General features: G+C 43.4%; 1 protein-coding gene across 4 annotated transcripts in view; it reads left to right on the plus strand.

Annotated features, from left to right (window-relative positions):
* Window positions 1–21,039, plus strand: part of ACVR2B (activin A receptor type 2B) — a 104,134-nt gene that overhangs the window by 55,186 nt on the left and 27,909 nt on the right. For all 4 annotated transcript variants that reach the window (XM_083376995.1, XM_083376997.1, XM_083376996.1 and 1 more), the window contains exon 2: window positions 14,925–15,132. In XM_083376995.1, coding sequence (XP_083233121.1) covers window positions 14,925–15,132 — 208 coding nt within the window. The remainder of the gene's footprint in view (window positions 1–14,924; window positions 15,133–21,039) is intronic.

Raw genomic sequence — 21,039 nt, forward strand, 5'->3', positions numbered from 1 at the left:
CTTACAGAGTTCATCTAAAATGTAGGGGAAGTTGTGGCTACTTCAGTGCTATCAGCTGCTGTTGTGGTCATATATTTATTTTCAACCTTCTGTGACAGTTTCCCAGCCACTCTTGCAATCCCTTACTCCCTCTCCCACTCAGCGCCAGACATTTACCTGTCTGCTGGGAGGGGAAGGGAAAGAGGAAAATGGGAAGAGGAATCACCAACTTAAACCAGCCAATCAATGGGGATTTAGACCCATTCCTTCCTCTGCCATTCCTCCAACAATGATTGCTACAAGTTCATGAGTATGTGAAGAATTACATGCATTTCATTCATAAAGATGTTTAAGTATTTAATCCTGACATAACTGCCCTATCAAGAGATTCAAGGAAACTTTAGATGCCCATGTATCATCCCAAGAATTGATGTGATGATTTCAGCAAAACAGCCTTTCCTAATCTAGTGCTTTCCAGATAGGCTGGACCTAAATTACCATTTTTTAATGCTCTAATGGCTAAAGGACATCTGAAAGATCCCAAGTTGGGGGGGGGGGGGGAAGAAGAGGCAAATGCATAACCATTGAAAAAAACTATAGACTTTCTAGTCAAAGATGTTAACCTTGCTTGGGGCAGCTAGCTTTTCCAGTGCATTTTATTCTCACATCTCTCAAACCTTTAAAGAAACATCTTCCCGGACTTGGCAGCTGGAGAATTGCTGTCCCATTATTTCTGTAAGATGCCAAGAAGAGGAAACCTGGCTAAGGAAATTTAGAGGCTGATATTATTTCAGAGATGTTTCTGTAGGACAATTGAGGAGCTTCCAACTTCATCCTAGAGAGCAAAACTGTTGAGATTTTAACTCCATAGCAGAGTAGTTTTACATCATCTGTCGTAACTGAGAGGGCTGGTTGCAAGTCACTTTCAGCGGTCATTTTTGTAGCTCCACTTATTAAGGTAGTCCTCAACTTACAGCCGCTCACTTAATGACCACTGAAAGTTACAACGGGGTTGGAAAAAACTGTCTTATAACCAGACTTCGCACTCAGGACTGTAGCAGCATCCTGATGGTCAAATGATCAAAATTCGGGCACTTAGCAACTGGCATGCATTGTAGTGTCCCAGGGTTGTGTGATTGCCATTTGGCACTTTTGCTTAATGACTGCATGATCCACTTAACGACCCGTGATTTGTTTAATAACTGCTTGACAAAAAAGACTGTAAAATTGAGGTTGTCAAGGTTGAAAAACACTGTGCTGGTCCTCTAAAGAGTTACACCAGCCAGCTATCTTTTGAAGACCTCTTGCTTTTACAGATGGTCCTCTACTTATGACCGCAGTTGCAATTGGAGCTTCCACTGCATGAGGTATTTCCCACACACTTGCTGCCTTTGGACCTCAGCGAACTATGCTGCATTCTCAAAGTTCAGCAAAAGTGGGCTGGAAAGCACACAGCCCGTAGCCTTTGATTTAGGTGCCTACGCATTTATGTGCAAGGAAATATATTGCTCCAATAAATGGCTGAATGGAGTCAGAAGTCGCCCTGGAATGAGACGAGGATGCTCTTTCTTCCAGTAGGATAGTCCTCCTGAGAGATGTTTGGCCAACCTATAATGGAAAAAGTGCTCCATTCAGCTGGTTTCATGTTTTGCGGTATTTACGACTTCCCTGCGTGAATCCCGCACTCTTTATTTACAAAGAGGAGAGGGAGAGCAGATGGACTTTCTTATGGGTGGCTGTATTTTTGATCTTTTTAAAATCCTAGCTGGGTTTACTTGTTTTAAATGTCTTTGGAAACGTAGCATAGGTCCCAGAATTCTTAGCCCCAGCTGGGAATAAGACTCGTCACCCCAGCACTTCTGGCAAGGTGGGGTAAGATTGTTGTAGCTCTTCTGGGTTCGGAGATGTAAGCTAAGCACTTCAGAATGACAGGCCTGGTAGATGGCTGAGAGGATCAGAAGAAATGGCTACATTCACAGGTAGTCCCTGACTTACGACCACAGCTGAACCCACATTTCTGTTGTTAAGTGAGTTTTGCCCCATTTGGCAACCTTCCTTGCCACGGTCGTTAAGTTAGTAACACGGTTGTTAAATGGAACTGGCTTTCCCGTTGATTTTTCTTGTCAGAAGGTCCCAGAAGGGGATCGCATCACACACACACACACACACACACACACACACACACACACACACACAGGACACTGCAACTGTCATAAATACATGCCAGTTGACAAGCATCTGAATTTTGATCATGTGACCACGGGGATGCTGCAGCGGTCGTAAGTGTGAAAAACAACCACAAGCCACTTTTTTCAGTGCTGTTGTAACTTCAGATGGTTACTAAACAAGTGGTTGTAAGTCGAGGTCTACCTTTTGAAACACCTCTTGCCTTTACAGGTGGTCCTCAACTAGTGACCACAATTGCAACTGGGACATCCGTTGCTAAGTGATGTGGTCACTAAGCAAGTCACCAGGTGACTGCACCCAATTTTATGAACCTTTCTCCTGTGGTCATTAAGCAACTCCACCCCACTGGCTTTGTCAGAAGCCCCCTGAGAAGGTAGCAATGCTTAGAGTTACTTATAAAAATAATAAGGGCAGGATATAAATAAATTTAAGAAAAAAAGGATATAAGAAGACAGCTTTTCGGTGTCTAGGGTGGGACCCAACAGACTCCTGGCTGGAACCAAAAAACACCCCATTTGTCAACCTGGGTGGTCGTTCCAGAGGGAGCATAATAATAATAATAATAATAATAATAATAATAATAATAATAATAATAATAATAATAATAATAATAATTTGTTGGAAGGGACCTTGGAGGTCATCTAGTCCAGACATGTCAAACACAAGGCCCGGGGGCCGGATTCGGCCCACGAAATGGTTTCATGCGGCCCGCGAAGCCATCCTGGAAACAGTGAGGGAACGGCCCCCACTGCCTTGGCCCTGGCCCAGAGACCCTCCTCCTGCCAGAGACCCCCAGATCTGTCCCACTCCTGCCCAGGCCCCCATAGGCACCCTTGATGCGAACGATGTAGAGCTGGCCACGCCCACCCAGTAGGCCATACGCACTCTAGCCATGCCCACCCAGTAGGCCACGCCCACCCTGGCCATACCCACCCGGCCCCCTGAGGGCAACCACAATGCTGATGCGGCCCTCAATGAAATTGAGTTTGACACCCCTGATCTAGTCCAACCCACTGCTAAGGCAGGAAACCCTATACCATTTCAGGCAAATGGCTGTCCAGTCTCCTCTTAAAAACTTCCAGTGTTGGAGCATTCACCACTTGTGGAGGCAGGTTGTTCCACTGGTTAATTGCTCTCACTGTCAGGAAGTTTCTCCTTAGTTGTAGGTTTTCTTCGTCCTGCCTTCTGTATGGGAAGTCCAGATGATGTATATTCTTCCATTTTTAATTCTTCAATTGCAAATGGAACCTCCATATGAAAAAAGGGAGGGGAAAGTCAGTGAATTAGCTCCACCCTGCTTTTGGATTGGTGCCGTCTGAAAACAGGCTTATTATAGCTTTAGAATAAAGTGCAAAAATAGGAAACCACGAAGAGAAACAACGAAGCTTAGCGAAAAGGCTTAAGGATGTGAAGCAAAAGAATTAAGAGATACCCCAGAAAGGACTAAATTGTCTGAAGACAGCAGGGGTGGCCAAACGGAAGGACCGAAATGGGGAGAGCAAAGAGCAGAGGGATAAAAAGAAATCGGGCACCACAGAGGCACCTTGACAAAAATGGACAAGTCTTCTAGACTTTCCTAACTTGTTCCTCTGTTTTTGTTTTTTTTTTTTTAATTTGCAGCAATACTCTGGGAGGCAGGACAATTTCTGGAATTTTCCAATTGCCTCAAGATACTTCTGTGGTCCCTGAAATAGATTAGACCCAACAGAGTAGGAAGCTAACCCCTAAAATACAATGGTAGGGGAGAGTGGCTTTAAAAACTCTTTCCTGGAATGTGAAAACCCAAGGCACCCAAGTCATCTTTTTATGGGTTTTGGCTTCGTCCCCTCATGAAGTATGTCAGGAATCTGTTCCACTTCCTTCTGGGCCTCTGGAGGAGCAGTGTTGTCTTGCAAGGCTTCCTGATTCCCCGATGCCACCCTTTTTTTTTTTAAAAAAAGACAAACGCAACAACTTGTCTCCTTTGTTTGGTTGTTAGCTGAAGGTTAATTTCACTTCAAAGCCAGTGGGGAGAGGAAGCTTGAGAATAGCTCTCGTTTTGTAGGAAATGGGCTTCCGTGGGGGGGGGGGAAGGCAGTTTTTGCCTCTGCATGTTATTAGATGAATCCTAAAATGTCCAAGTGGTTTGGATTATGGAAACATGAGAGAGAGAGAGAGAGAGAGAGAGAGAGGGAGGGAGGGAGGGAGGGAGGGAGGGAGGGAGAGGGAGGGAGAGACAGAGAGAGAGGGAGAGAGAGAGAGGGAGAGAGAGAGAGGGAGGGAGAGAGAGAGAGAGAGAGAGGGAGGGAGGGAGGGAGGGAGAGAAAGAGAGAGAGGGAGAGACAGAGAGAGAGAGAGAGAGAGGGAGAGAGAGAGAGGGAGGGAGGGAGAGAGAGAGAGAGAGAGAGAGGGAGAGAGAGAGAGATTTTTATGGGTCTGTTGTTCTTTAAAAGAAGCCCATTTAAGGTCACTTACTCCCATCAATATGTATGGCTGAAAAAGAGAAAATTGTTTGTAAACAGCATTCCAAAACTCTCTTGGCCTTAAGTTTTCCACTGTTTTTTGGCAGGGATCATGGAAAGAAATTTGCTTTCCTCTCCAGTTTGGACCTGAGGGGGGGGGGGAGGATGGGACATGACTTACCTCCTTGAGTTTTCTCCTAGCTTTGGAAGGAAGAACATCTAGGTATCTTATATTTAAGTAGGGGTAGAATCTTCTTTGAACTTTTTAAGGCCGTGATAGAAATAGGGGCAAAGTCTTCATTTGGAGATCCCCTGTCCACCACACACTTAATTTTCCACTGTATCCTGTGGCAGGTTCATATTATCTTCCATTGCTGTTTTGTTTTTGTTTTGAAGTGAGAGGCTAGAAACAAAAGCTTTTCTATTGAAATAATTCTTAGCATTATATTTTCATTGATCTTTTCTCTATTAAAACTCTAGTTTAGTTTATTATATTTGTATACCGCTCTTCTCCCGAAGGACTCAGGGCGGTGAACAGGGTACAAAAGTTTAAAAAAAGAATTAAATACAAAGCCTAATTTTAGCTAAAACAATAAATAATAATGTAAAAAACCACAATAAAAAACCCCAACGCATCCCCCATCAGGCCAGGCCGGCTTGTTCAAATAAGAGTGTCTTCTGATCGCGACGGAAGGAGCGAAGGTCGGGCGCCATCCGGAGCTCAACCGGCAACCAATTCCATAAATCCAGGGCGCCCACAGAGAAGGCCCTCCCCCTGGGGGCCACCAGACGACATTCTCTGACCGGTGGCACCCTGAGGAGGCCCTCTCTCTGTGGGAACGCACAGGGCGGAGGGAAGTTGACGCCGGCCGCAGGTGATCCCTGAGGTACTCCGGACCCATGCCATGTAGGGCCTTGAAAACCATTACCAAAACCTTGAATCTCACTCGGAAGACAACTGGCAGCCAATGCAGCTCGTGGAGCAGAGGTGTAACATGGGAGCATCGGGAGACTCTCAACACAACTCTCGCGGCTGCATTCTGTACCAGCTGGAGCCTCCGAGTGGTCCTCAAGGGAAGCCCCATGTAGAGAGCATTGCAGTAGTCCAAACGAGAGGTCACGAGCGCATGAGTGACCGTACACAGGGCATCCCAGTCTAGATAGGGCCGCAACTGGTGCACCAGGCGAACCTGGGAGAAGGCCCCCCTAGTCACAGCCACTATATGGTCTTCCAAAGTAAGCCGCGAATCTAGGAGGACTCCCAAGTTGCGAGCCCTATCTACAGGAGGTAATAGCTCACCCCCCATGGAAAGAGATGGAATATTCTGAATATCCCGGGATGCTGGTATGCACAGCCACTCAGTCTTTTCTCGGGGTTGAGTTGAAGTCTGTTCCTCCCCATCCAGACCCGAACCGCTTCCAGGCAATGGGACATCACGTCGAGGGCATCACTGGGGTGGTTTGGGGTCGAAATGAAAAGCTGGGTATCATCAGCATACTGATGATACCCAACTCCAAAACCACAAATGATCTCACCCAGCGGTTTCATGTAGATGTTGAACAGGAGAGGTGAGAGGACCGACCCCTGAGGAACTCCACAAACGAGAGACCTCGAGGTCGACCTCTGCCCCCCTGCCAACACCGACTGCGAACGTCCCAGGAGATAGGAGGAGAACCACTGAAAAACTGTGCCTCCCATTCCCAATCCCCTGAGACGCCGCAGCAGGATACCATGGTCGATGGTATCGAAAGCCGCTGAGAGGTCTAATAGGACTAGGACAGAGGAATATCCCCTGTCCCGGGCCCTCCAGAGATCATTCACCAGAGCGACCAATGCCGTCTCCGTGCTGTACCCGGGCCTGAAACCCGATTGGTACGGGTCTAGATAATCCGCTTCATCCAGGGCCAGAGGGAGCTGATGCGCCACCACACTCTCAACAACCTTCGCAAGGAAGCGAAGGTTGGAGACCGGACGAAAGTTATTTAACACAGCTGGGTCCAAGGCAGGCTTCTTGAGGAGAGGTCTCACCACCCCCTCCTTCAAGACGGCGGGGAAACTACCCTCACTCAAAGAGGCAGATATAACCGCCTTGTCCTGCTCGCCCTTAAGTGGGCGAAATGGTGCATCATAGAGCAACCATATTTTTTTTTAAAGTACCTCAAATGCGCTACCTTACAGAATATGTCCAAAATCCAGGACCCACGACTCCCATGGAAATGAAATTTGGGAAAGTTCTGGCTGATAAAGTGCTACTGACTGCTGCTGTGCCATTGGGCTGCTGTTGCAGTCATATGACCTTCATTTTCAATGCTTTATGACAGTTTCCCAGGCAGTCACACAATCCCTTGCTCCTTACCCTGCCCAGCATCAGCCACTTACTAGCCTACTGGGAAAGGAAGAGTAGATTCCCAGTGGTCCTTTCCAGATTCCCACCAGGAGAGTAATTGGGGAAACCAGCTGGAAGTTGGAAATCACTCTTGCTCTTACTGCTTTTTTGCCTCCCGTTGGTGAATCTGTTTCTACTATGAATGTATGGTTCTTTTCATTAAGGCTATTAATTCCAGAGCAAAGGATGGACATCTTTTGGCAATAAAGAAGAGCTGGGACAGTTATTTGTCTGGAGTGGCAAGCAGGAGGTTGGCTTAAAAGACCTCCAAGATCCCTTCCAACCTTATTGTTCTATATTCTATGATAGATTGTGGAGCCTTTTCTGTTAAACAGCAGTCTTGCGTCACTTCTCCTGCTCTTAACTGGAACAAGAGTCATTTCCGCAGCTGCAATGGGTTTGTTGGAAGAGGGCCTGAAACTATGCATGCCTGCTTAAGGCAGCCAGGCAGAGGTCTATTCATGCAATACTGTTTTGGCCTGCTGAGAAATAAGTGGCAATCACATGCACACTCAGTTTAACAGAATGAAATTGACTTGTGTCTAAAAATTGTGTTGAGAAGGATGCTCAACCTCTATTCTGGCAAACTAATTCTGCATAGTTCAGAATGTCCTGTGGGCTCCAGTGTTGGTCCTCTAAACCATGCAGAACTTAGTTTGCTGCAGATAGGGCAAATTATCTGACCTGATTGGGGGAAATTAAGATTGGTCAAGCGCATTCACTCTTGTCGGGAATGATGGCCTGTTCTGTCATTAGGTGAAAAATTGGTCAGTTGCCCTCTTTGTTGCAAGCTTTATTAAATGTATCTGCAGTTCAATTTCATCTGTGGTTTAATAACTCCCTAAAGATTTTTTTTTTTTGAGAACTGGGAATACTGTTCCCATGTGGAGATGTTGTAGATGCATTTATCACTGTGTTCATAAACATAGAAACATTAAATATATGTATGTTGTTAGCAATTATGATCCTCAGAGCAAACACATTGGGGATTCCATAAGGCAACACAAAGACTAATCATTTGATTCAATGTAGGGATCTGAGTCCATAGGTGCCCTAAGTATACAATGAACCTCCACGGATATTTCTCAGGTTTAAATGCAATATTTTTAGGATAAAAAAGGGATAAAAATTAAGGTACAAATGAGCAAACAAGGTATTCACAAATATAATTGGTTACATGCCAAGTTGACTCTTAGCCACCACATAGATAGATTTTTCTTCGCTATGTTCTCTCTCTAACTTGGTCCTTCAGCTCCTCCAAGATGCATTCATCACTACTATAATTGAGTCTGTCCACCTTGATGCTGGTTGTCTTCTTTTACTTTCCATCTTTCCATGCATTGTAGACTTCTTCAAAGAATTAGGCCTTGAACTAATGGGATGGGTTGACCTAAAAGAATTATCCCTCAAAATTAGTTGCTGGACAAATGTTCATTTTTCTATTTAAATCAGGGATGGTGGAGATTTTGCTTTTCCTTTCTTGTTGATATAGTCATAATTAAGATTTACTAAGAATAGGGTGTTCTGTACCAGCCTGCTACCGGCCCTGCAGAAAAGGCAGGGACAACCCCTTTTACATTAAGGCAAGAGGCTGGAATTACGCCTGCCAAATTTATTACTACAAAAACAAACGGAACAAGACAAACCAAGAAACAGGAGCTTAAAGAAACAGGAACTATCCAAGCGGTTGCCTTCAGCAAACCAGCCCTCCCACACAGTCCCCTTATATAGAGTTCAGGGCGTGGCTTCTCTCTGCCTCCTTCCGAGGAGCCCCATTGCCTTCCTCTGTTTACTCCTAATTGACTGCCTCCTGCGTCGGGCGTCCTTGAACAGGGCCAGCTGTGGGTCATCTTCATCCACGCTGTCAGGCTCACACAGCTGGGTCTCCGTGGTGACCAAGTGGGAGGGGGCTGGCTGAGGGCTCTCATCAGCAAGATCTTCAACCCCCTCAGCAAGGTCTTCAACACCCCCCTCCTCCTCCTCTGAGTCGTCCGACCCAACTGCCGAACCCACAGGCTGACCCTGAATCACAACACTGGGCACCTTTAACTGAGTAATTCCATTTCAGGGTTTCTCAGGCATCTTTCCTAATATATTTGGATTCAGGTGTGCAGAAAACTTCATAACATTGTTTAACACAGTCTGTCTTCGCAGTCCCAAGATACGCGGTCCAGTTTCTGTAGTTGTTTTTTGCCAAGAAGATGGATGAACAACTTGGATTGTTCACCTGCAAGAAGGTACCGACAATGAAAAACAAATCCAATTTAGTTCTTAGGAGCCTTGATTTACCTGAAGTTTGCCCTTATGAATTAAACTTCTCTTGCCTGCTTATTTGGTATTGCATTCAGCCCCAGCCCCTCCTTAAATGATCAGGCCATGTGACTTAGAACTGTGGTACTTGAAAATGTCAAGAAGGGCCAATAGGAATATCAAAAGGGTAGGAGTAGTAATCCTGCTCAACTCAGCACCTTTTGAAGCAGATTTAGAACATCTGATAAGCTGCTTTAGGGCATCAGTAAGTGACTTCTGATCTGAAATTATTCTAGTTAGATCTTAAAAGCTGTATATTCTGTATTTTCCCCCCCCCCTCCACTCTTGTGGATTAAAAAAAAAACAACACTTGTTTTTAACAAAGCAGTTGTACAGTCGTGGCTCTGAAGGAAGGTTCCCTTGTAAGTACAGGCTTATGGACTTTCCCCTCTTATCTGTTTAACTGCTTTATAATGTTTACCTCTGATCATCAGGAACAAAGATATTTTCTGGCAGTGGTTAAGGTGTGGATTAGGAACAAGGGGATCTATCTGACAAGTGCAATCTGAACTGTGAAAGGTCACTGCAGGACTTTGGGCCAATTACTCTTTCTTCCCACCTACCTCACAGGGTTGTTGTTGGGATAATAAGGCTTCCCTCGACTCCTTGAAGAAAAGGAAGATGTAGGGGGGGGGAAATTAACACATTCAGCATGGTATCCTTAAACCTCCACAGTAGGATATAAAACTAAATCCAACAGACGTGAGATTGATCAAAGAAGAATTAGCAGTCCCAGTATCACAACTTTGTTGTTCATTCATACATCCACTCATGACATTTTTGAAGCTATTCTTCAGCCAAAAATGCCTCCAAAAGCAGTTTAGGCATGATCAATGAGAAAAAAGCAGGCTTATGGTTCTGATTTATCCCATTCAGAATACAAAGTTAAAGCCTCCCACATTTATTTTCTACTAACTCTCACTCATGATGCGTTGATTAACCAGGAGGAAAATGGGTGTTTGCAATTTATTTCCAAGGAGGAAGGAATTTTGGCAAATCCTGATGAATGAAATATGGTGGTGTCTTTAGTCATGAGTTGGCCAAGAGATCTTTCTTTGTACCTCCTCTTTACTGGCAGACAACCCTCTTTCAAATTCCAGCTGCATTCCTAAATAACTGCAAGAAAAATGAGGAAGGAATACCTAAACAGTGATCATAAAGTAGAAAAAGAGAAAGCTTATTAAGGAGAGTGAGATGGGAAGCTTCTCCAAAAAAGCAAGCCAGGTTCCAGGATAATAATGACTGAGTATGTACTGAAATACTATGTTCTGTCTGCAAAAATGGAATTGTTTTTTCGACATGGTATAATTTATTTTATTTATTTTTATTTTTATTATATTTGTATACCGCCCTTCTCCCGAAGGACTCAGGGCGGTGAACAGGGCATATATAAAAATACAAAATGCAAAAATTAAAAAGAGAATTAAATACGAGCCCGCACTAAAAACAGTAGAAAAATGTAAAAAAAATCCCCAATAAAAAACCCCAACGCATCCCCCATCAGGCCAGGCTGGCTTGTTCAAATAGGTAGGTCTTCAAGTCGCATCGGAAGGAGCGAAGGTCAGGTGCCATCCGGAGCTCAACCGGCAGCTGATTCCATAAAGCCGGGGCGCCCACAGAGAAGGCCCTCCCCCTGGGGGCCACCAGCCGACATTCTCTGTAATAGGTACAGAAATGGATTAGAACTTGGCTGTGGGAACCGAAGTGCTCAAGGTAGCTATGAAAACATCTGTTTATCCTCTGTCAATTCTTGGATGTTATTCTTAAACAAGCTGTCAGGTGTTTGCAGGACGTTGTTACCCTGGATAATGTTTTTCAACTTTGTCCGCTTTAAGAGGAGTGGACTTCAAATCCCAGAATTCCTCAGCCAGTCTGGGAGCTGAAATCCATGCAATTTAAAAAGTTGTCAGGGTTGAAATATACTGGCCTAGATCTTCTATTTTCAGAGCCATCAGAAGTAATCAAGCAGATCAGTGCTTTTCATTCAAGGCAGACAAGTTATTAGTTAATGTGTTATCTCAGTAAGTTTCGCAACACAGTTGTTTACTAGGCATGTGTGGGACAATGTAATTCAGCCTACCCTTTCCTCCCTGAAAAAAATACATCCCTATAAAGTGCTCTTTTATGTCTTTATCACCTAGGGTGATCTTATCATGGAAAAAGGGCCAGTGGCACCTTGGCTGATTGATTTTGCTCTTCCTATCTTTTTCATAAACACATTTCTTTTTTGCATGTTCTTTTTTTATTTTATTAAAGAGTTTTACAGAAACAAGATTTTACAATACATCCCCAAATTCCCCCCTCCCCAAACCACCCCACTTCCCCCCCCCACTTCCTTGAGCTAAATACAGGGTTATAGTTATAATAATCATATTCTAAATAAGGATTATCCATAATATAAAATTAACCAAATTCATAATGTGCTTTAACTCCCCTTTAACATAGATACATACAAAGTACTAACACTAAGATCAGTAACAATATCCGTCTAAAATCTACTCATAATCTAAATGGAACTTTTTAGTCCCATATTTATTCTGAATATAATCTATCCATCTCCTCCAAACTGAAATATATCTTTCCTGTGAATGATCTTTCAAATAAGCAGAAATCTTAGACATTTCTGCAAGATTCGAAACTTTAAACACCCATTCTTCTATAGTGGGCAAACTATCCTTCTTCCAATATTGTCTTTTTTGCATCTTCTAGGGGCCAGTTTGATGTAGCATTTAAGGCAGGGGTGTCAAACTCAATTTCATTGAGGGCCGCATCAGCATTGTGGTTGCCCTCAGGGGGCTGGGTGGGCGTGGCCTACTGGGTGGGCATGGCCTACTGGGTGGGCGTGGCTAGAGTGCGTATGGCCTACTGGGTGGGCGTGGCCAGCTCTACATCGTTCGCATCAAGGGTGCCTATGGGGGCCTGGGCAGGAGTGGGACAGATCTGGGGGTCTCTGGCAGGAGGAGGGTCTCTGGGCCAGGGCCAAGGCAGTGAAGGCCATTCCCTCACTGTTTCCAGGATGGCTTTGAGGGCCACATGAAACCACTTCGCGGGCCGGATCCGGCCCCCGGGCCTTGTGTTTGACATGTCTGATTTAAGGCATCAGGTTGAAAACTAGGATAATGTGAGTTCTAGTCGTGCCTTGGGCATGAGGCCAGCTGGGTGACTTGGACCAATCAGTCTCTCTCTGTCCTAGGAAAGAAGCAACAGCAACCAATTTCCCCCCAAAAATGGCTTGCCAAAAAAACTGCAGGGAGGGGAGGGAGGGAGGAAGGAAGGAAAAGGGGAAGGAAGAAAAAGAAGAAACAAGAAAAAGAAAGAAAGAAAGAAAGAAAGAAAGAAAGAAAGAAAGAAAGAAAGAAAGAAAGAAAGAAAGAAAGAAAGAAAGAAAGAACAGTCTGGTGTGAGAATTGCCCCATCTTGGAAAGTTTTATAGAATCCTTCTGTTGCGGCTCTCCTGTGCTTACATAGCTCACCTGATCACTAAATTGGGAATCTGTAGGAGTTTCTTTAATCTTTCTGCAAAAGCAGAAGTGCTATGTTGTGTTGAGAAACAAAGTTATCTGAAAACAATTCCTTTGATTTCCGAAGCATTTTCCCAGCATCAAAGCCTTAAAGAATGCAACAGTTGCATTTAATTCCTATATTTTCCTTGCTTAGGTGAGGAGGATTGGATATATATATATATATATATATATATATATATATATAATGAGAGAAAGCCTGATAAAGATTACTGCCATATGTGGAAGCTGAAGTTTTAAATGGCTGTGATTAGTTATTCTTGCCATATATATTCACTTTCGATACCAAGATGAAGCTTAGTTAAGGTTGTTATAATTATCATTTCTTGACATTTTTTTTTCCATTCCAGAAGACCTCTTTTGTTTATACATGCCCAAATTCTACATAATGCGGAGAGATAGCTGTCTGCACAATAAAGCTGATCCTGTTCTGCTACACACTGCAGGAGGCAAAAAAAAAAAATAGTTTTGATATTGTCAACATCTGCACTAACCAATTTTGTTAATCTTCAAAACTATTGACACATTTTTGAAACTGCAATTATTTCCTTGGCTGTTTCAGTATGGTTGCAAATTGTTAACAATAAATCCTTCTGCAAGTAGGAATATACTATTCTTACTGATCAATCAGTAAAATATGAAATTGTTTTTATTTTAAAACAGATTTAACTGCTCCAACTTAAAAAAAAAAGTAGTACAGCATATCTTTCACTGTTATGGGGATTGTATATATTTGCTAATTGCAGGGATATAAACGTGTCACAAATTCTCTAGCCTAAAGTAATTTTCTGAACATTGTAATTTAAAAATATGCCCCTGCATTAGATCAGTGGATGTGAAAAATGAGCACCCAACATGAGCCTTTTGTTAAACAATTAGCATTAGGAATGTCAGCAGATTGGGAAATCTGATAGACCTTACGAAGATCGATATTCTATTTCTTAAGTCATTTGGATTGTGCTTTGGAGTTTAAGGAAACCGAGCAGGATTGCCTTAAATGAGATGAAGAGCGGCTAAAAATAGATGAAATCATAGATAGCAGAGATGCAAATTAATCTCTTGTTTAGCTTTTTATGAGTTCATTGCCTCTCTTTTCATCCAAGAAAACTTAGGACATGGTAGGACGTTATTGCCAGTTGTGGGTTACGCAATCTTCATTTCCCAACTGACTGGCGAAAATTGTTGTATAAATGTGGGAATGGCAACCTTCTAACCCTTGAGAAATGAATTGGCTGAAAATCAAAAACAGGAGGGGTGTTGGTGTTGTTTTTGTTTTTAAAAACTAAGTTGCAAATCATGAGAAGTGAATTCTCAGGCTGATTGCTATTCTAGAGAAAAGCTCCCTTATCCAATTTACATTTCTGTTTCCAACACTGTGGCCTTCCCTTTTAAAGGAGGCTTCGAGTGTGGATCCTGGTCACCGTAACTTTGTCCTTTTCCTCTGATCTTGTCATCCAAGACTGACGTCTTGGATTTTATGCAAGCAACATCACCGGTTCCTTCGTTTGGTTTTCCAGACACGTTATCCCCTAATTTTGTGACCTTTGATGCTTTGACATTCTAGTGTTTGTTGCTTCTGATGAAGGCCATCACCACTTCGAGAAATTGGTTCTACGTAGCTCTGCAGAGGTCTGTTGTAACTTCAAGCCGGTCATTAAGTGATGTGCAAACTCTGTGAATGGGCAATCTAATCCTTTAGACGTTTCAAGCATGGTCATCCAGTAACCCTGATAGCAGTAGTGAGAATGTTGGAAGGTCTGGAGTTTAGCTTTATTTAGGTTTTGAGTTGTGTGTCCCTTTTGGGAGGTCTTTGATGGTCTCTGAGCTTGGTTCTTTCCTTGCAGACGTTTCATTACCCAAACTAGGTAACATCACCAGTTTGTGGGGTGGGGTTTGCTCTCATTTTATATTCTATTTATGTCTTTCTGGGGATGTAAGAAATACGGACAGTAACCTTCCTCAATCTGGTGTCTTTCAGATGTTCTGGACCACAAGTGTCACCATCCCTGGTCAGCGTGATCAACGACCAGCCTTCATTATTTTCCTTCCCCACAACATGGTTATTATTAACCTTGGATTTCTTTTGCATCTTCCTCCAGGATCTGGCCAGGGAGAGGCAGAGACAAGAGAATGCATTTATTACAATGCCAACTGGGAACTGGAAAAGACTAACCAGAGTGGAGTGGAGCGTTGCGAAGGTGAAAAAGACAAGCGCCTGCATTGCTATGCATCCTGGAGGAATAACTCTGGATTCATTGAACTAGTGAAAAAAGGGTGTTGGCTTGATGACTTCAATTGTTATGACAGGTAAGAGCCAAGAGGGAGGAGTTATCTTTTCATGAAATAGGCACATTGTCCTAAAATCCTGTTTAGTAGTTCACGTCACAGGAATGGTCACAGACTGGATGCCAGCAATGGAATTTTGGCTCCGTGGTTCATATTCTTAATGTAAAGAACTGTCAGGCACAAATAACCAGGAGCATTCCTTGAGTTCAAAGCACAAGAGTTTATTATTACTACCTATAAAAAAGAATTTAGTCCACTAATGTTCAGAGTTAAATTGGCTAAATTCAATGGAATTGAATTGAATTTAGGGTTAGGGTTAGGGTTAGGGGGCTGGACTTGAATCTCTTTGGCAACGCAACGACTCTGAACTGATGGGACACTTAACTCCGCTTTCCAGCTCAGCCTGCTCTTCTGTAACAACTAAATCACGCCATTCCCTCCCCCTATTTTATGTCATTCTATCAGTGGGTCAGAGTGAGTAGGGCATTGAAAGTCTTATGGTAGCCAAAAGCCATCCATTTGATTTTCTTTCTTTTTTTATTTAAAAAGTTTTACAGTACATTTTAACTTTAATCCCCCCCTCCCCCACCCCTATCTAACCCTCCCTATCCCTCTCCCCCATTCCCTCCTCCCCCCCCACTTCCCAGAGCTAAATACAGGGTATAAAAAGGAAAAACAAACATAAGCATCCATATGCTATCACAATAAACTATTAATTCTATCACCCTCTAGCTCATGTAGAATGATTACAAACAATATTACTATTACAGATAAGGAAAAAAAAAAGAAAACAGAAAAGGAACTTTACTCAAATACTAAATAGAATTTCTTAATCCCAATCCTTATTCATATTAATTTCAAAAAAGAAAAAAAATTTTCATCTACTATTTACATTCTCCCACATTTCTCTAAATTCTAAACAAATTCTCAATTACGCGCCAAAAGCGCCTATCTATTAACCTTATTAATCTTCAACCAAACTGAACTATGATCAAAAATAGTTCTTGCATATATCACACCAAATGTCTCACAGTTCCAGATCATCCATTTATACGTCTAGGACACCATTCCAATCTCCAATGAAAATAAAATAAAAAATTTAAAAAATTTATAATCCAATTAAGTATCCTTTATATGTAGTAAGTTAAGAAAAAATCAACTTGTTATTGATTAGGAGCTTGCGTACCCAATCTTAAATTCAATAAATACTTTTAGTCCATAACCCTAATATACGTTTCTTGCAAACAAATAGCATCAGTCTTAAATTGTTTTAAATATTGAAAAACTTTCTTTCTCCTCTATGATGAATTTAATCCATTGACATTCTAAATTAGAGATTTAGTCACCAATCTTGACGCTCCAAAGCTTTTGGAGCACGTCTGAAATGACCTCTATATCTTCTTTGGACCGCGCCCTTCCCACAGCTTCACTATAAGTACGCTTTGGAGGTTCCATAACTTTCTGCTTGTCTTGCTCTTGCTCTCGTCTCGCTCGTCTTAGGGCGGCACGCGTCATCCTCTGCTCTCCAACAGCAACCGATAAGGCTGTAACTTGATCCCCTCCAGCACCGTTCTCCTCTGTCTGTCTATCTGCAACATCTTGAGGCTTTCCCTCGCCATGTCCCTTTGCAGCTTCCAGAAGTGATAGGGGGGGTTGCTTTTAACACATTGCTATAAAAATCACGTGCCTGTGCCACAGTAACCAAACGATGTCTTTTACCTTCGTGCATCACCACCAGTCCAACTGGAATCTCCCATCTAAACTTGACATCACATTTCTTAAGTTCCTGTACAAGAAATGCAAAATCCTTCCTTCTCCTTAAAATCTTTGGAGGAATCTCTTTTAAAACCAAAACTTCTTGCTCAGCAACTACCAATTTAGTATCATAAGCAGCTTGAATGACTTCATCTCTAATTACTCTCTTTGTATAATAGACCACCACATCTCTGGGTAACTTCCTCTGTCTTGCAATCCATGAATTTACACGAAAAATTTTATCCATACTTCCCTCAATTTCAGATGCTGGCTGGCCCAATACCGGTTCCAAAGCCTCAGAGATCAGCTGCTTTAAATCTTCTTTAGAATTCTCCTTTAAACCCCTAATTCTAATAGCATACTGCATCTGTCGGTACTGAACAAGGCTCAATTCTCCGTCCATTTTGTCCCTTATATTTTCATTCTTTAATACCTTTGCTTCTAATATAGAGTTCTTTTGACTGAGATCCTCCACTTTTTCACCCAGCTGTTGCACACATTCAGCTACACTTTCAATCATAGACAACATGTCTACCCTCATTGCTCTAAACTTCTCTTCCATCTTCTTCTCCAATTTCTCCTCCAGCTTTTTCAACTTTTCATCCATCATATCAGACATTAACCGTGAATGCTTTTCAAGGGCATCTTGTAAATCCTGAAGCGTCAGTGGAGGAAATGCAGGAGGAAGCAAAGCTTGCAACGAGGTCTGTTGCACCGGGGAAGACCCCGCACTCCGAAGAGCTTTAGAAGTCTTGGCTGCCATCTTTCCCCACTTTCACTTATTGCACACTTTCACTTTAAAGCTATAAAATCCATTGAGCTAGAGAGTAAAGCTAAAAGTCCACATCACCTTGACCTCCTGTACCGCTCTGCCTGCATCTTGATACTCAGAAATATTTCCTTTTGGCAGGGGTGGTTGCTAACGCCTGGCTCTGCTCCAAAAATCACGGAGCAGAGACGCTGCGCAGCTCGGAGCAACCCAGGCTTCGGGGGGGGCTCAATCCTTCAGCCGCCCAAGCTCTCAGCTCAGGCGGCCACGGAGAGCTCAACCCCTACCTGGGGCCTCACCCCATCCTCTTCTCCCGAAGAGGGGGCTTCAAATCCATCTAAACAGCTGATCGGCACTGTTTACATGGAAAAAACACAGCTGCGGAGCGGGCAGCCCGGAGAAGGCTGTCTTCGGCGTTGCGTCGCCACCGGAAGTCCGATTTTCTTTCTTTTTGATGCTTAGGTAGAGATTTACAAAACAGACTTAATGGAAGTTAAAATAATTGTTTTTAACATCTTACACCAAGCAGACTTGCTATGGAGTCAGGTAGCAATTGGGTGACTGGGCAGTGAACAAAATTAAAACTAAAAAACACACAAATGCAGTAAGCTGGATTAATTAATTGATGGATTGACTGATTATGTGCCATCAAGTCATTTTTGAATTCCAGCAACTACAAAACTTTATCCAACCAAAATGTAAATACATATGCCAAAATTAAATTTTACACTAACCAAGAAAAGCCAGTTGGTTGACTTGGGACCAGTCATCAGGAGACCATGAGTTTTAGTCCTGCCTTTAAGCATGAAAGTCGGCTGGGTGACTATGAGCCAACCATTCCCTTTCAGCCCAGCCTACCTCACAGGGTTGTTGTGGTGGGGGAAGAGGAGAAGGAAGGAGTGTTAGACAGCTCACTGCCTTATGTACAAAAATGATTTCTAAAATATAAGATAAATAAATAAAGCTTAAAAGATCTAAATAAATGGGTCCCTTCACATACTCAGGATTCAAGACCTGGGCACACAGCCAGGAGTTTACAAAAGGCCAGCCAATTTGGCACCATTCTGCTAAAGCAACCCAGTCACTCATCACATACTGATAAAATGTCTTTAAAAAATCACGTTTTACAGTGTTTCCTTTGGCAAAATTCCTCAACCCCAACACCTACTCCCAGAACCTTTTAAGAGTGAGAAGCCCCCACCACCAGTAGTTCATCCCCAAATCCTTCATTTTACGACTACTGACTGCCTTAACCAGCCATGAAGCTGAGCTCCAAGCTAAAAAGGAAGTGATCAAACCACCGTTTCCCCATGGCTCTCTGGGTAGTCCCCGACTTACGATAGTTCGTTTTAGTGACTGTTCGGAGTTACAACGGCACTGAAAAAAAGTGACTTATGGTGTTTTTCACACTTACGACTGTGGCAGCATCCCCGTGATCAAAATTCAGATGCTTGGCAACTGATTCATATTTGTGATGGTTGCGGGGTTATTTGATCACCTTTTGTGACCATCTGACAAACAAAGTCAATGAGGAAGCCAGTTTCACTTAACAACCGTGTCACTAAATTTAACAGCTGCGGAGATTCACTTACCAACTGTGGCAAGAAAGGTTGTAAAATGGGGTGATAAACTCACTTAACCAGTGTCTCAGTTAGCAGCGGAAATTTGGGGCTCAATTGTGGCCGTCAGTCGAGGACTATCTGTACTAGCCAGAGCTTCTGCAAATCATAGTTCCCTTATTCCCCCCCCCCCCGTGACCCCCCCCCAGGTAATCTCTACTGAAATGGGTTATTTTCACACAGTGTTCTGTACCAGCCTGCTACCGGCCCTGCAGAAAAGGCAACCCCTTTACAAACGGCAAGAGGCTGGAATGACGTCTGCCAAATTTATTACTAAGAAAACAAGCAAGACACGAACCAAGATACAGGAGCTTTGAAACACTATCTGAGCGGTTGCTTTCAGCAAACCAGCCCTCCCCACACATTCCCTTTATAAAGAGTTCAGGGTGTGGCTTCTCTCTGCCTCCTTCCGAGAAGCCCCATAGCCTTCCTCTGTTTACTCCTACTTGACTGCCTCCTGCGTCGGGTGTCCTTGAACAGGGCCAGCTGTGGGTCATCTTCATCCACACTGTCAGGCTCACACAGCTGGGTCTCCATGGTGACCAAGTGGGAGGGGCCTGGCTGAGGGCTCTCATCAGCAAGATCTTCAACCCCCTCAGCAAGGTCTTCAACACCCCCCTCCTCCTCTGAGTCGTCCGACCCAACTGCCGAACCCACAGGCTGACCCTGAATCACAACACACAGCTACTTTGAGGAGTGGGAAGACTGACGGTCATGCTGACTTCAGTTTAAAGTCTCTAGGTTAGGTCAACCATTGCCTGTTTTTTTTCATGTAATTGTAGAATCCAGGAAAGTAAAATAAAAATAAATCTCCCAGGTGTTTTTGCACAATGAAAGCCCAGTCCTTTCCAGCCTGTTCAAGAGAATGTCCTGTACGTGGCAAACCACGTGGTCTTGTTTGCTGTAGAATAGGAGAAATTAATCATTTGGAGCGGCAATCTGAAGGGTAGAAAGACTGGAACTGTGGGCCTGCTTTTGAGCTACTATTGTCATTAATTGCCCGTTTCAGGATGGCCACACAAGCATCCACGTTCTGCTTTGTTTTGTTTTTGATGGCGTCAGCTAAACCACTCGGCTGTATTCCCTTTAAATTCACTTAGCTGGTTTTCTCTTTGCTCCAGGAGTTTATTAAATGTTTACAACCACATCAGTAACAGTGGCTGAAAGAAAAAAGTTAGATTTATAACAAGAAGTGGGAGGATGGTCATGGCTGAGAGAAAAACAAAATAGTCTGAACCTATCGGGGTCGCATTCCAAGTGGGCTGATGGTGGGAACATTTCTTTGAAGTGATCATGATTCTTGCAAGCACTCCAGTCATCAGGAACAGGTCATGGAATCCCTGTTTGCATTATACTGTAGGTAGTCTTTGACTTATCATTGGTTGGCTAGTGACCACTTGATGCTACAATGGACCTCCGAAAAGCTACTTATGACCTGGTGGTGAAATTGTGACCATAAGATAAGATTATGTCCCATTTAAAAGCCTAACAGCCCACGGATAAAAGCTATTTTTCAGCCTGTTGGTACGGCTGGCTATATTCCTATATCTCCTACCGGATGGTAGGAGAGTAAAGAGATACCGTCCAGGGTGTGAGTCATCCCTGAGGATCTTCCTCACTCTTCCAAGGCAACGAGCCCTGGCGATGTCATCCAGTGGTGTCAGGGGACAGCCCACAATGTCTTGTGCTGTGCTGACTACCCTCTGCAATACTTTCCTATCCGCGGCTGTCAGACCAGCATACCAAACCACAATACCATACGAGAGGACGCTCTCTATAGTAGAC

Source organism: Vipera ursinii (assembly GCF_947247035.1).
Source record: "Vipera ursinii genome assembly, chromosome: Z".
NCBI lineage: Eukaryota > Metazoa > Chordata > Lepidosauria > Squamata > Viperidae > Vipera > Vipera ursinii.